The following is a 17,280-nucleotide window of genomic DNA, read 5'->3' as shown; positions in this document are numbered from 1 at the left end:
ATTAAATTTGCGAAGTTTGTTAATTTGACTGTTCTCAAAGAACTTAAGCTTTTAAGATTGCTTTTTACCGTGCAAACTGTTTTGGTTGGTGGATTATTAATGCGAAGAGGAGGATAAAAATATATCTATGTATACTTTATTCCTTTCTATAACTTACTACGTCTTCAATACAATTGCGTATTCAAATACATTTCTTCGTAGTTAATCCAAAAATAACACACAAGAATATTTGGTTTCACGAGTATGTTTACAATCCACATTATTTGAAAAGTCAACTAAACACATTGTTCTTATTCTACACCTAGTTTATGATGTTTGGCCCAACATCACTTGACCTCTAGCCAGAATCCGAGTTAAATTTACAGACAGTAAAAAATGATCAAAGCGCTGCGTTTATCTCTTTGACTAATTTAAAAAAAAAACTCTTAGAAAATGCTCCAATGGCAGAACACATCAATTACGCCCGTCTACTTCTGTGAAAACTGCAAAAAACAAAGGATTGACGCCTGTCTTGCAATAAATCATGCGCGCTGTTTCGACAGATTGTCGAAAATGTATTTTAAAGAAAAGCCAAAAAGAATCGAAATAGAGTTCTATTTTAATCACGTTTAAATATACTGCCCTTGCCCTTCTCAGTTCTCACAACTTAAGTGATGACCGTGATGATACAATACGAACAGAGTCAAGCCTGACCATATTAGAGGCAGAACTGCCGATGTCGATGTATCAAATCCTAGAAGCAGAGATGTTTTTTCTCAAAAATTTAAACTAGTAAAATTAATATATTAATAAATAATACTATCAAATAAAATATAAAAGTGTGAGAAATCTAAATAAGTTAAAAAAACCATGTTAGTGTACTCTTTGGAACAGTGGAAGGCCTTTGACCAATTCAAGCAGCAAGCTGAAGCTTCGTTATACTTCAGCTTTAGAACAGTGGGATGATCGTACCTAGTCGTAAAGTAAACAGTTGGTTTTAAAGTTAAAAGAGAAATGCTAAGGAGTTCACATAATAATAATTTTACTTGCGGTTTGGCACGCGCCTACCTGTTGCGAAATGATTTCGAAGAATTAAGTACTGTACCTACGTATTGCAAATGATGAGAGGAATGTAAATAAGTATCTTGCGAAAAACGCGAAAGTAGCTACGGATTTAAAGGAATTCTCGAAAAAACTCAAAATTACCTAGACCGGTTTGTTATTTTTTTATCATAATCATCATCACTTCAATGGATAGACGTCAACTGCTGACCATAGACCATATCTTTTGTAGGATGTTTAAAACTCTACGGTAATGGGCCGCTTGTTTCCAGCGTACCCCAGCGAATCGCATGACGTCGTCTCGTTTTGTCTGTTCTCGGGATCTCGGGAGTCGAGCAATGCGCTGCGTTTACCGGTGCGGGGTCGCCATTCCGGCACCTAACGTCCATAGGGCCTTCTAGCTATGTACCCCATCCATTGAGAGAATTTGTATGAGAATTGCTACTTTGGATTACTTTCAATAAATGTGACTGAAGTTAACGGAGTATTTTAAAAAAACTGACACCTTAAATTACATACAAAAATAACATCGTTACCAGGCAATAGGAAAGAGCTACCACATAATATGGCAGCCAACGTCACATCCGATCCTCGTCACGACCACGAGCAGCAACACAAATAGTTCTGGTCAATCTAATCATAAATTAAAAGTTATAGCGACATTCTGATGGTCAATAAAAATGTTCTCTGCGTATTTTTGTTTTACAAATGATTATTATGAAAAAGCGCTGTTTGTTATTTTTACTTTTGAATACATGCTTGCCGTCTCTTCAAAATCCAGCTAGAAGAAAGTGACCCATTCACTTTCTTCTAGTTGGTAACATTTAAATTTTATGAGGTTTGATTTCTCATAGAGAGTTGAACTCCTCAACGGACAACCCTCAATTACTCGCAGTTATTGCTATAGTGTGTTAGGAAACAGAATATTTTTTCTGCCTCGTGTTGCGGATGACGGATTGCGAGGTGCATAAACAGATATCGAACGAGATCTACCGCCATCACCAGTTCGATTTCTGGATCAGGCCAATAATTATTATTTAGTGCGTTTTTACCCGGCTACAGGAGCGAAATGTGATTACAGTCTATGGATGTGTGTTTAAATGTTCCAGTTTCACAACCCGTTGTTGGACCGATTTTAATCATTCGGGCTTAGCTGGCTTTCTCTTAGTTACCCAAGACTTCATTCTCCTCAATGCCAGCCCGGAATTTGAAACTAGCGTTAACTAACCACGGAGAGCGCGTTAAGCCGACGGTCCCGATTACAATATCTGTAAATAATTATCAAAGCCGCCAACCCGCATTAGCAGTGTGGTGGGTCTATGATTAAAAATTCTAACTTGGTGGGGTTAAGAGGCTTAGGTTGATCATGGCTTGATTAAATGTATACAAAATCCTACTATTTATAATACTAGTGGATCCGGCGGACCTCGTCCTGGCATGTAACGCTGCGCCACCTAACTAGTCGATTTGTCTTTTAAACCGACCAGAAACCAATGAAACGTACACACAAAATTTCATAAAAATCAGCCCAACTGCTTAGGAGGAGCTGGGTGACAAACACACGTACTGAACAATTATATATATTAGTATTTTTCTTACCGTTCAAAACTTTCCTTAACTTCCACGAATAATTCAAGACCCAAATTAGCCAAATCGGTCCAGCCGTTCTCGAGTTTTAGTGAGACTACGAACAGCAATTCATTTTTTTTTTATCTATCTATATAAAAGAAAGTTGTGTTAGTTACACCATTTATAACTCAAGAACGGCTGGACCAAATTATATGATATTTGATTTTTTGGATTTCTCTTAGACCGGAATAAGATAATAAGTATTAAAATATAACATTCATAAAAAAAAAAATTATCAGCGATACGAAGTGCGCCGGTACAGCTAGTCTATCTATATATATAAAAGAGGATGTTTGTATATATGTCATCGATAAACTCAGAAACTATTTGACCGATCATTATGAAAATTGGTATGCTTATGTATTTTTTCACGGAGAAGGTTTATATGCTATGCCCATTGATGTAACTCCCCACCAGGCGGCGCTGTCAAGTATCGACTTCCGCCCCGTTCAACCGATTGTCATAAAAATTGGTATGACCATGTATTTTTCCACGGAGAAAACGAACATGCTATGTCCATTGATGTAACTCCCCACCAGGCAGCGCTGTCAAGTATCGACTTCCGCCCCGTTCAACCGATTGTCATAAAAATTGGTATGACCATGTATTTTTCCACGGAGAAAACGAACATGCTATGTCCATTGATGAAACTCCCCACCAGGCGGCGCTGTCAAGTATCGACTTCCGCCCCGTTCAACCGATTGTCATAAAAATTGGTATGACCATGTATTTTAACATGCTATGTCCATTGATGTAACTCCCCACCAGGCGGCGCTGTCAAGTATCGACTTCCGCCCCGTTCAACCGATTGTCATAAAAATTGGTATGACCATGTATTTTTCCACGGAGAATGTAAATATGATATATATAGATTCTTGGAAGTGTTAGAAGTAATATAGGATACTTTTTATCCCGTCATTAAGCTCGGTTCCTTTGGGAGAGGGGATGAGTGTTTGACGATTTAACATCATAACTCCGACAAATTAGAACCGATTTAAATAATTATTTTTGTACTATACAGGTATATGTGTTTAATTGTGTGCCCAAACTGTGGTTGGAGATAGACGACAGAACTCCTCAGCGGACAGCAGCAATTTAATGCCACATCAAAAAACAAACGCAGACGAAGTCGCGGGCAACAGCTAGTAGATTATAAATGTGAAATTGTGGATGATTGTTACCCAATCACGCAAAAACGGCTGAACGGATTTGGATGAAATTTAGCATGCATGTAGCCTTTGACATGGAAAAGAACATAGGCTACCTTTCATCCCGATTCCTTAAGAAGTTCCCGAATTAAAATTGAAAATTATTTACGAGCTAAGCCGCGGGCAGACAGCTTTGAAATTTGGTATGCATGTCACACATGCTATGGAAAAGAAAATGTACTTTCTATACCGATCTCTCAAATATTAACCATGGTTGGATTAAAATTTTTTAACGAGCTACGCTTTAGATCCAATTCTGAAGTCCACGCAGACGAAGTCGCGGGTAGCAATATTATAATTATTTTCCAATATCCTACTCGTAACTAGTGAAGTGAAAAATAAAGAGTTATAGTTATATTTTCTTTTGTTTCAGATATGGTCGAGGCAAGACAAAATTAGAGACCAATATAAGATGGCGGATAGACGAACGCTGTAAAAAAACAATTTAATTTTAAGAAACCGTAATTTTAGTGTTAAGTTAACTTAACTTTAAGCAATGTTGTATACACCCAAGCATTTATACAAAACGAACTCTGGATCATCAGGTGCAAGAAGCTCAATGTTACTCCAACACCAACTTTACAAAAACCAAGATTTTATTTATAAGCAAGCAAAACACCATCGCTAAAGTGCTGGGCATTCCAAGTTAATTAAAAACTAAAAATGTATAACATAATATATGAAAGACAACTATATAAATCGTCAACGTAACATCCCGTGAAATTGTCATTGTAACATTTTTTTGTCGTTTGGTGCAGTTCGACTATTTTAGAATGTTATTACTTATTGTTATTAAGAACTAAGTAAATTTTGTAATAAAGTTTTTTTAAGAAAAACTTGCGTTCCGCGTTTTCTTTATTGCATTTTTATTGCTTATAAATCTTTGGAAAGGAAAATACACGGTTGTAAATTAGATGGTAGTTAAACTATTCCTGCTATACGTAAAAACAACGTTCAATATATTGTAACACAGTGATGAATGTGAAACTGATGTGATTGAAATTATTGTAAAGAACGAGAATAGCTTTCTATAAAACTGGACTCCGGTGGATGGCCAAATGGACTTGAACGGTATGCCGAAATAGTTTGATGTTGGCTGCCATCCAAATGAACATTCACTAATTCATAAAGCAGATTAATTTTAACAGAAACCGTGAATGAACTTCCTTTACAAAGCGATGACATATCGACGACTGTATCAATTATTTTAAGACATGATTAATTCGATTCAGTGGGCTTACAAAGTTGAAAGAAGAATTGATTAATTAACGTACCTCAACCGTTAACGTCCCGTTAGTAAGGATTACAATACTGAAGCGTCTACATTATTAAAGGAAGTCTTTCCCAGTAGTTTCCTAGATAGTTATGCCCGTTTTCACTAAATCTAGGAATCGCCTAAATCGAATACCTAATGATAACGACTAAGACACCGCAAGGTATCTTTGCATCGTAAAGGACGGAGTGTATAGATAATGCAGTCGTATTTATATCGAAATACCCAACTCAATGTCATTAATCAAATATAATTTTAATTGTTTCTCGAAAACTATTTATTTGTACAAAACCTAATCAAAATTGAATTTGTAGTAATCAAAAGTTTAATTGTTAATCAACTTTATAAAATTTCTGTAATACATTATTTAGGCAATGTCTATAGAAAAATAAAATTCACCAACTCTTACGTAATAAGTTTTGGTCAAATGTAGATGTTTGCTAAGAAATTTTCTTAGATTGGCGTGACTTATTTATGCATTGCCTTGTCCGTCATTAGTGAAAACGGGTAATAGTTTTGTAAAATGCCGAAATTAAAACAACTCATATTATGGCGATGATAAGGTCATCTAAAACCGACTAGAAAAGGATTTATCATCCCGGAGCAGCTGCCGCTAACGAACCTAAGAGTAAGTAACTACTCGTGGTACTTACCACTAGCGGAATGGAAAAAGCATATTGTTTTTTTTTATTTTTATCAAAAGCCACACATACCTGTTCACTAATTGAGAAATAATCTCAGGGCGATATCCACCACGCTGGCGAAGTGCGGATTGGTAGACTAAACACGCCTTTGAGACATTTATGAAGTATTTTCAGGCATGCAGATTTCCTCACGATGTTTTCCTTCAACGTTAGAACAAGTTATATATATATTGATTAAATATAAACCCCAAACTCTGAATAGTTAATAGGTGCATGCCGGGATCGAACCTTAGGCTATCACACCTCTAATATGGTATCAACCAATGGAAAAGAGCAACTACTGCGTTTCTGCCCGGCTCTTCTCGGTAGAATCTGCTTTCCGAACCGGTGGTAGAGTCACTACAAACATACATACTAGACGATTCAAAAGTGTTTCTAAAGTAACTACTTGAAATAAATGAATTTTGATTTTGAATTTCAATTTCAATTGAATCCCAAAAATTGCTCCTTACGTCTGGTGACCCCAGAGCTGGCGCTTATTTAGCCCAACGGCTAAGTCTAGCAATTCAAAGGGGCAACAGCGCCAGCATTTTGGGTACCATGCCCCTAAGTGAACAGTTAGACGGCTTATATTTATTGTAAATATTAATTTTATTTGTTTGTAATTATTATTTTCCTACAAAAACATATTTTTCGTTGGTTCATTAATAAATAAATAAATATCATTAAGAAAAATCCCGTCTGTCCACCAATCGGGGAACTATTAACCCTAAGTTCATTAGATAGATTAGCGACCGCAGGACAGAGCATTTTATAATAACTTAACGTTAATTCAGACGTAACTAGTAGTCACATGATACAGATTACAATGTTTAGGGAGCGACCTGTGAAATTCCCGTTTGATGCCTTAGGTTCGAGGTATGTGTGTGTGTGTGAAATATACAAGAAAAGTACATTTAATAAAACCTAGCTTTAATTAAATTTAACAAAGCCTTAATTATCACTTTTCGGATGAGTTTTTTTATCTAGTTCAATGGATGAGTCACTTTCAGTAGATGACTTTGATGGTAATCTTGTGACATTTTTATCAACTTTTGGACTCGGTGACGTATCACTGTTAAGTGATCTGATATTTCTTTCATCCGTAGAAGAATCTCTCATTTTGTTCAATTCATGGATTTCTACAGGATGCGATACCGGTGTACCGTCTTCATATCGCACGTGAGCTTTAGGTTTTTTGAAGCTGATAGACGGTGCGATTCCTTTAAACTTTTCCATTATAACTTTTGGAGAGCTTTTATTTTCCAGCCAACTTTGAACTTCTCTACGTTTCTGTTCTTGAATATAATCTTCAACACTTTTCAACTCGCTTTGTAATTTATTTTTAGACGTATTTGGTTGTATATCTTTATCAGATTCATCTGGTTCCAAAGTTAACGATTCATTCGTTATTATACGCTCACTAACATTGTCGTTTAACATTGCTCTTTTCGATGTACTGGGAGACGCATTTAGAATTGATAATTTTTTAATTGCAGATATTTTAGAGTGTTTATTTTTTAAATCAGTTGCCCTATCCGGGAAGTTTTTACTGTCCTCATCCTCTAGAGTTCCAAAGTGCTCTATACTGAGTTCTTTAGATGGATGTTTGGTTGTACTGCTCTCAACCAAACTGGAAATTGAATTGTTACTTCGAGTAGGTTTCTCAACAGCTCTGGCGTGGGCAATGTTACTAGGACCTGGTGGGACGAATACTTCAGACCTTGCATTTCGTAAACTTCCAATGTCAATTGATGCTTTACGAGCAGTAAATTGCTCCATCATAGGACCTGAGGGTGGCTGATCATCGCTCTTGAACAAGTTGCCTGTGGGACCTGATTTATCATCTCCGTAAAAATCGCCATCTATGTTAGGGACTATATGTTTGTTAATCGCATTTCTACTTTTTGGAAAATGTTTCAGCAGATCCTCCCAATCGTTTAGAAATAGAGTGAGCACTTGTGCTTTTGTAGCGGTTATATACGAATTCCTATAAGGCAAGTTGTGTAGAAGGCCCTGCAACTAAAAAGAGGAAAACTCTTAAAAAAATATATGATTACCACCGAAGGCTTGCTCGTGATAAATATTTGAAATTATTATTACGGATTTAGTACTACGTGAAGGTCCGATTTTAGGATCAAACCAAAGTTAGGTAGAATTGGGTTTTCCTGGCCCGAAAATCTTAGTAGCAGTTAAAAGAAACATGCAACTAACTTCATGTCTCGTGTCACAAAGATCACGGTAAGCCATAGAAATGATGTAAAAAAAAGTATTAAAACAAAAAAAATAAGGTATTTTAACCATATCCTATTAATATTAACGAAATGTAATAATCAAAGCTCAAATTACCAGCCCAAAGTGTTCTCCAGCTTGATAGGACTTTGATTGACTTTCGCTTATTTCACGAACTCGCCCAGTGTGCATTATATACATAGAGTCGGTAATTTCACCTTCCTTTACGACATACATATCTGAAATGAATTGTTTAATGCACTTATTTAAGAAGCTATTAAGGGTAATGCATATATTTTTTGACGTGACAACGTCTTATAAATTGGTTTGCCGGGTGACACTTCAAGAAACTGCGTTACGCTCCGCTCACGTTATGCGCTCACAATGAGAGCGAGTGAGAGGCACGCGTCCCTTCCACTCGGGCATGGTTAGCCCGCCTAAGAGCGAGAGAGACAGACATAAAAGGTGAAAGGCACGCGTCCCTTTGTAGTAAACGCTGTTTCATTGTACGCAAATGTATTGCAAGTTATTGTATGTATATTTGTATATAAATACGTATGTATGTGTAAAGGTAAAAATAAAATTTTGTTAATATGAAATTCTGTGCAAGATTCTTTGTATAAATTAATGTTTTAAATATAATTCTTTGTATAAATAAATGTTTTAAATTGTTACTATTATTTCATCCTTCTTCCTACTATACGAATGAATATTCACATTAAAATTATTTTACCACTCAAAGTCGTTGTCACGTAAAACTTTCGCCCGTATACCGACTTTACAGGCAACCAATTTTATTTTACCTAAGAAAGTACCTACGCCTCAAACCAAAAGTTAATAGCATCACCTATGAAAGTCCACTGGTAGACTAATGCTCGATTTCAATAAAGACTGACAAAGCAATATCTGGGTAAGTAACGCCTAATCATAGATTCGTAAGTATGCATTTACCTTTCACCAATCGATTTTCACTAGGCAACTCCTGCATCCTAACTATTTAATGGTTATTGCCATAAAGTGTGGTATTTTTGTTTGTACTATAATATTTTTCATTTATCGTATGGATTCAAGGCTGTATTCATTTTTTTTGCCGTACGGGTGGGCCTGTTTCGTCAAGCTCGAAGTCGAGCAGGACTTCTACAACTGGGTATTGTATTGTATCTTTGCTGGATATTTTTTATAGGAATAATTGACGGACCAAGTACTAAAGAAAGCCTTACCTTCAGTATAAGTATAAAGCTTCATAAACCCTACAAGCTGCCGAAGAAATGCAGGCTCGCAGTCTTTGAACACGAAATTCTGAAATATTTCAAAGATTCTGCTCAAATCCAAATTGAAGAGTTTGTTTATTTGAACGCTCCAAATCTATTTAAATCAACACCTACTAATCCGAAGAGTCAGTTTTGTTTGTTTATTTGAACGCTCTAATCTCTGGGACTACCAGCTGAACTTGAAAAATCTTTTTGTATATAAAAGGGAAAGAAGGGAGAAATGCTCTTTAGCGTTTCTGTTTCTTTAACCCTTAGGAACGGAAAAATAAGAAAAAGTCAGTGTCAACGCCTAGCGAAACCGAATAGCAAAGGCGGACGAGCGTAGAATAGCAAATAGAAATTTATAAGGGTAATTTATCAGTCAAATAACGTGACACCGGCATTAATTAAATAATCCGCCAAATTCGTATGGAGTTATCAAATGTGATGTTTGCTAATAGTAGGCCAGGTGAGAAAATAACGTTTATCACCCAAGACCCAGTAGCAGTCAGTGCACAGCTCGTGTTCGAAAAGCAATACTTCTTTTCGATTACTATAGACTAGAAGCTCGATGAGAGGTTTCAAAATTCGCAGAATAGATGGGTAATAGTATAGAGTCCTCACATTAGCAAGGTGCTTCAAGAACGCAGCAGACATGATCTTCAGCTTGAGGCAGTTTGGCGCCGTGCTCAGAAAGAACGGGAGCTGAAGCCCTCGAGAGTTCCGCCAAAGGTGCAAGGAATACTTGTTCACCATTGCCACCAAGTTCTTCGACACACGGTTATTTTTCAGGAATTCCTGGAAATAAGATTTGGAACGCCCAAATTGACGACTATTTTCCATTCCTTTCACACCCCACCCCATTCCAGGCTTTCAAAATATAAAAACGGAAGCAAAAATCTAATTCTGGCTTGCCATTCGTCATTATTTTGTCTTCATTCCTTCAAAAAGTTAGAAAATACTAAACTTAAGTATCTAAGAGTCAAGACCATCTAATATCTGGAACAGCTTATGTCTACTACCATCTACTGCCGATTACCAACCCGTTTGCCCAGCGTGATGATTATGAATTATCCTTAGAAGAGACCTTTAGTCCGGCAGTAGACTGGTTTCAAGGGAAACAAACAGTACTATTACACATAAAAGAAATGCCGTTTTTTTATATCACATAAACCAATGAAGTTTCCACAACTTAGTTATACATATAATACGATAACAAAAACCACAATTGCTTAGGAATAAGTACCTACTAAGCGAAAATTATACAAAAAAAGATAAAAAACATGAAAAATGTCCGTCTCACAATATTTGTTGTTAAAAGCATTGCACGCACGAGATAAAAAGTTATTTGCCGAATACCTTGTCTTCCATCTAGCCCACGCAAAGGGAGGTTTACGCCTTGCATTTAACCTACGACATGCAAAATCGATATTACTTAGAAGAAGTGGGGAGTCAACTAAATTATGTATTATTTTATATAACAACATTTGATCTCTTAAGTTGCATGATCTAACGACCGCAAAATTTGCAATAAGTTATTGTCAAAAACCAGGTAAAACCTATACGGGTCATTTTATAATTTCTTCAATCCACCCTAACATATCAGCAAGAAGATATTTATTTTATGTAGTATTAGTATGTAAAGTGCATATAATGTATATAATTTTTTTTTAAATTAAATGTTGTACTGTCCCTTTTTCCGTATTGGCATGCTTCATCAACAAAAGGTTGTCTAGAGGAGATCGCTTCAAGCGATAAGGCCACCGCGTATATATATTTATTTACCTTTTGTTTTGCGTAATTTGTTTTTTTTCTGTATGTGCAAAAAAGTCTGTCTATATTTAAATGAGATCTTCTTAAAAGTACTTTACTTCCGTTTTGCTCTGAAACTAGAGCATCCTAATCCTCAGTAGATGTTCATTATACATAATGGAACTAGCCAAGTAAAGCGAGCTTATACCTAACATCGAAAAAAAACAAATATCTAATTTCCCCAGAAGTAATATAAGTAAGGACCGTAGGTACTGGTAATGAAAACGACCGCTTAATATCATTTCAGGAAAACAAACAAACATACTGAAAACCTCAAAAATCAAAACATACACCATACCCGTTCGGTTGAATGTTTACCACATAAAAGTCAAAACGAATCCAATCACAAGTTTCGTAAAACATATTAAAATCCAGTGCGAGTTTTATTTTTGTGTCAAGAGGAATTTTTACAAACACCAAACCGAATCCCTTCTAATATTAAAAATCGACGTGTTTTTTGGCATAGTTATAGTTTACGCGAGTTAAATAGGGCTTGTATCTCGGAGAATGGAACATTCGGAGATAGATCAAAGCGCAATTCCGTTATAACCCTATCATACTGAAATAGCTGAACGAATTTGATGGAATTTGATTTTATGTTATCTTAGGTCACAGGATCCTTATTTCTTTGCTGGAAAAACATATAATAAATGTGAGAGTGAGTTTTCTTGTTTGCCCTTTATTTACGCAGAAAATAATCTTATTTTAATCATTGGTGGTAAGGTTTTAATACAGCACACACAGTTTAAGTAATATTAGAGCTTTTTGTGACATATAGCTTGTTCAGGGAAGTTCTATAGCCTTCCTTATTATCTCACTACCGTGTAATTCTCATGTACGCATCAAAAGTGCCACCTACTTGAATAAAGATATTTTTGACTTTGACTTTGACTTTATTGCCGCTGAGCAGCATTGCTATGCTCGTCGTATTTTCCGGTGTAATTAAAAGGCACATGAGGTTTAATACACATGCCTCAGATTGATGGACACAGGGCGGCTTGAATATTATTATAAATATAAATATACTACGACAATACACACATCGCCATCTAGCCCCAAAGTAAGCATAGCTTGTGTTATGGGTACTAAGATGACTGATGAATATTTTTATGAATAATATACATAAATACTTAGCATATACATATAAACACCCAGACACTGAAAAACATTCATGCTCATCACACAAACATTTTCCAGTTGTGGGAATCGAACCCACGGCTTTAGACTCAGAAAGCGGGGTCAGTGCAAACTGCGCCAATCGGCCGTCATATATTATGTTTTCCACTTACGAGTATCATCTATTACTTGTGGGCTAGTTAATTGATATCGTCAATTATAATTATAAAAATTAAGCACTCACACAAATAATACACGGAGTTGCCGCGGGCATTGCTTGTGTTTAATATAATAAACCAAGTAACGCAGCAAGGAATATAAATAGAAGTTCTGTGTTGGTACGGAGTAGGAGGTAGATTGGGTCGGTTTGATTTGAGGCAATCCAAACAATCCGTTGTTCATTAACCCGTCGCCGGTGATGGATGTGTTTGATTTGGCCACCGCTGACTATGTCTGGCCGCCTGGTATTTTAGTTTTGACTAATTGGATAAACATTTAGTGAAAACATTTCACAAATTCTATTAGTTCTGATTCCGATAGACAAATTATTATGTTATGACTGACATCTCTGGGACAAAATAATTATTATTTAGCTTGCATTATTTAATCGCTTTAAATTTTGACTTTGGCAGCATCCACATTGTAGAAGAATCGTGTGATAGTACTGTTTTCAATTAGATAAGAGATTACTCATACTTTATTTACTTATATTAAAGTTATATATATATATATAGATATATATATATAATATATATATTTTATTTATATATTTGTATAATTTTAAATATTATTTATTGCACAACCTACCTCTTTTCTATGTTTTTTCCTTTTACGCCATTGGTTGCCTGGAGGAAATCGCTATGTAGCGATAAGGCCTCCAAATTGTACTCTCTTGATATGTATTTATATCTCTGTAACTACTTTTTTTCTTTGATGTACAATAAAAGTGTATTCATTCATTCATTCATTACTACCGCACGCTCTAAGTTGAATTTGTTACTATTACCCTCATATTTCTTTTTTCTAATAGTTCTGATTTTTACCAAAACAGCAATTTTACCAAAATAATTTGAACTGCGACAGTTAAATTAAAATATTCATCAGCTATCTCAGTACCCATAACACAAGCTACGCTTACTTTGGGGCTAGATGGCGATGTGTGTATTGTCGTAGTATATTTATAATTATTATTATTTAATTTACCGATATAATTAAAAAAAAAATAGTATAAAATATTATTGTTAAAAAAACACAATTTACTTTCGTTTCGTACACACAGGTACCATGTAGGAACTTCGATCAATACTAAGATATTTTATATTAAAAAAAAAATATATTACATTGCTTATAGTATGGCTCCACGGATGACCAGCGCATTGGAGGAAACGAAGCCGTAGTAAATGATAAGTGTAGGCCATTTTGAGACCACACACGCTGTTTTTCTAACTTTCTTTTGCTTTTTTACTAAAAATATGTACATACATGGTTCTCAAGTAAACACTTTTTCTTTCATTCTTTCAAATATAAAAATTCGGTATAGAATGCCAGTCGCTCCGCAGTAATGCAGTGTAAAATCTATATGATTCTTGCCCGGTTTAATCTCGTAACTCTTAATTAATGAACGAGCACTTAGCTACCATGAGTGCTAAAGCTTCACCGTTGCCAAGCTTTTGTTGCTGCTTCTAATTGGCAGCTGTATCTACTTATTGCAGTAATGCATATCCGTTAGATACGACTGCCCTTAATGGACATTCTATTTATAATAACCCGACGCAATTTTGGTAGATTGTATCAAATTATTTTTTAAGGCAAACGCTACTAAAAACAGCTATGTACCTTAATGAAATAAAAAAGCTATTCAATAACCAAGAAAATAAACAATAAGGTGATGGGATTTTTTTTTATTTGACGAAATCCAACTGACTAAAAGCTCAAAGAATACTAAAGGATTTATAAGCGGAGAGATATTTCATTATATCAACATATTACCGGCCCACTACAGGGCACGGCTCTCCTACCTCAATATAAAAATAACTTTTACGACGAAAATAAACACATCGCCATCTAACCTCAAAGTAAGCATAGCTTGTGTTATGGGTACTAAGATAGCTGATGAATATTTTATGAATATAATACACATGAATATTTATAACATACAGATAAACACCCAGACACTGAAAAACATTAATGTTCATCACACAAACATTTTTCAAGTGGTGGGAATCGAAACCACGGCCTTGGACGCACTGCGCCCACCGTCTGTCTGTGATGGGATTAGATGGATTCAATGAAAAGTATTTACGCTGCAGTGCAGATTATGATGCTGTTGATGAATAATTGTTATATCGACGTTTTATAGTTTTAAAATCTTTTGTTTTTTATTTATGATTACAGTAAATTTCACTAACAGGTTATGTTTGTGTAACGACACCATTTGTATCTACCTGTAGTTCAAGATGCTTTGAGTAGAACTTGAAGGCGCGGAAGGATTTGTACTGGATGATGTTGGACATTTCCCCCACGTAGATCATGTACATCATCACAGATACCACTTGTAAAACCGACACAAATGCTACCTGAAAACAGTTGTGATTTGAGATCAGCTTTCGACTAGGATTCCCATGCGATTATGATTGCTCTTAAACAAAAATTTAAAAAGGTAGTTTGCATGTAACCTCCGAAATCATTCATATGTACATGCACTTGCAATCCATGTCATTCTTGCAAAACTAGAAATTACCTCAGCTTGCTTTTTAGGCATTATGTCACCAACTCCATTTTGAGTGAATGTGGTAAGCACAAAATACATCGAGCAAATGTAGTAGTTCTCACACCATGTTTGACCAGCATCTATAATTATATCGACTATATATTATACAAACATTGTGTAGTGAAGCTAAAGATCAAAAGACACGCACACTGATAATATAACAATACATTATGATGGTTATGATGACAACAGATTACTATAATAAAATTTCCGCAGTACCAGAGACAGGTGTTCAAATGTAGGTACTTCTGTAACCAGATTAGCACCTTCATTCACAAAGTCGTCACATTGATGGAAATGGCCAGAACCAGAGAAGCAGTAGATGTTAGTGAAGACAAAAATAATGATGATGATAAGCAATGTATGAAATTTTTATACAACGTGTAACCAAAATACGAAATAATGTTGAAGGATGCATAGGTATAATTCATAAGGAATCAGCCTCTAAAAATATTAAATCAAAAGAAGCATATTTATTTTTGTATACAAACGATTTCAAAAGATTCTAAGTATTTAGTTATTACGACCCTATTGAAGATAAAAGACCGACACGCGCTTAGTACCTACGCTACGCAACGCGTACCTAATAAAGTGACATGATTTTAATTTTGCATATTATGTTTGGCTGTTTCTGTTTCCTTTCAGTAAAAACCATGGCAGTGGTTTACTCTAAAACTATGAGGGTTTCGGTTTCGCAGATAAGTCAATAACAATACATAATGTTTCTTTAATACCTGTGCAGTATTATATTGGTTTTCATTTACACGTTGTACAGTAAAATCAATCTATTGATAATGATAGTGTAGTATTTCATAAAGATGACAAAGCAATTATTAGTAAAGTTACTGTCATAAATCCAAGAAGATTTAGGGTGGCTGGTCTCCTCGCACATAGCAATGAAGTACCAGAGACAGGCGCTCACGTGCACAAACAATGGGAACCAGATCAGTACAGTGACAACAGTAGTAATCGTAAGATTCATAGAAATGCTCTTGTTGTGTTGCTGTAGGCATTTGTAAATGGTTACCTATTTAATAAACGTTCTTATTAAAAAACAAGTGCAATTAGTGCCGTAATATAAACTTCAATAGAACTAATAAGCTAACATTTGAATTAAACTGAAAAAAACAGTACTAACAAAACAAAGCTGTGAATTAGGAATATCTTTCCGAACGTAACGAGATATAGGAAAAGTTTAATGTTGCATTTATTTTGACTGATTCCTGGTGCCCGTTAATAAGATAGTAGAGTTTAGTTAAAATAATAGACATCTCACTACACTTTTCTTTTATTCCCTTGGGGGAACAAAAAACCTCGGCAACAGAAGAATATGAGCAACTAGTTCATAATAGCTTAAATAGTGGAAATACTTACGATTCTAAATATTCGGTTCAATCGGAGCCAAGCGAATACCGTTCCACGGTTACTGCTATTAAATAAGCAAAGAATTTCGATAGGTAAACAGGAAATCAGGTCAATCTTGAACTCCCTTCTCATGTAACTGTAACATTATAAAATAAAAAACTGCAGAACTCAAAAGAAAAAATATTTAAATACCAGAATGCGAGTGAGTCGATTAATACAATGACACAAATGGCTGCATATCTTACAATGTTGTTTTGTTTGCACTTCATTGCTCAAAAGGTTAGTATTTTTCTCGAAAGGTACTTTTTTCGAATAAGTAAGTAAAAGAAATAGGTTTGCAAATTGTCAAATAAATAATACATCTTACTTTTTCCGGATCTTTGTCAAAGTCTTGGAAATATCTTCATCGGTGTCAGTCATTTGAGGTAACATGTACTGAAAAAAGAACTTTCCCAGGAAGCAGATATCCAAGAAATACAGGTATATGATCAACATAGGTCTGTTGTCTTCAAAACCAGCGTTATAAACGTCCGCGTATATGGACGATAGGCTGATGATGGTCAAATAGATTCTGATAAGAGAATGGTTGACGTTAAAAGGATTTAGTGTTTCCTTGCGGAATATCAAGGATGATGTAGTCGAACGATCTTTGATGTCAAATTGCGTCAAGGACGCTATGCCTGGTATGAATTTCTGAAAATTAAATGCATTATTTAGAATACATTAAGTGGTTTATCAATATTCTAAGTATATAATTTTTCACAGGCTTTAGAGGTACATTATTTACTGTCTCTGAGACTTATCTGCGAAACCGTAAACCTAATAGTTTTTCAGTAAACCACTGCTTTAGTTTTTATTGAAGAAATCAGATACAGCCCTAAAATCACATACAAAATTAAAA

The 17,280-nt window shown here is 35.3% G+C and overlaps 1 protein-coding gene across 1 annotated transcript in view; it reads right to left on the bottom strand.

Moving 5' to 3' along the window:
- Positions 1–6,788: 6,788 nt before the first annotated feature.
- LOC120637010 overlaps positions 6,789–17,280 on the bottom strand; it is a 59,317-nt gene continuing 48,825 nt past the window's right edge. Inside the window, exons 33-41 of the mRNA XM_039908592.1 lie at positions 16,747–17,072; positions 16,389–16,515; positions 15,861–16,041; positions 14,985–15,094; positions 14,689–14,820; positions 9,941–10,114; positions 9,287–9,365; positions 8,184–8,305; positions 6,789–7,856 (exon numbers count right to left, since the gene is read on the bottom strand). Of these exons, the coding sequence (XP_039764526.1) occupies positions 6,789–7,856; positions 8,184–8,305; positions 9,287–9,365; positions 9,941–10,114; positions 14,689–14,820; positions 14,985–15,094; positions 15,861–16,041; positions 16,389–16,515; positions 16,747–17,072 (2,319 nt within the window). The remainder of the gene's footprint in view (positions 7,857–8,183; positions 8,306–9,286; positions 9,366–9,940; positions 10,115–14,688; positions 14,821–14,984; positions 15,095–15,860; positions 16,042–16,388; positions 16,516–16,746; positions 17,073–17,280) is intronic.

The sequence above is a fragment of the Pararge aegeria genome, chromosome 3 (assembly GCF_905163445.1).
Source record: "Pararge aegeria chromosome 3, ilParAegt1.1, whole genome shotgun sequence".
Classification (NCBI taxonomy): domain Eukaryota; kingdom Metazoa; phylum Arthropoda; class Insecta; order Lepidoptera; family Nymphalidae; genus Pararge; species Pararge aegeria.
This window is presented reverse-complemented; position numbering and strand designations above follow the sequence as displayed.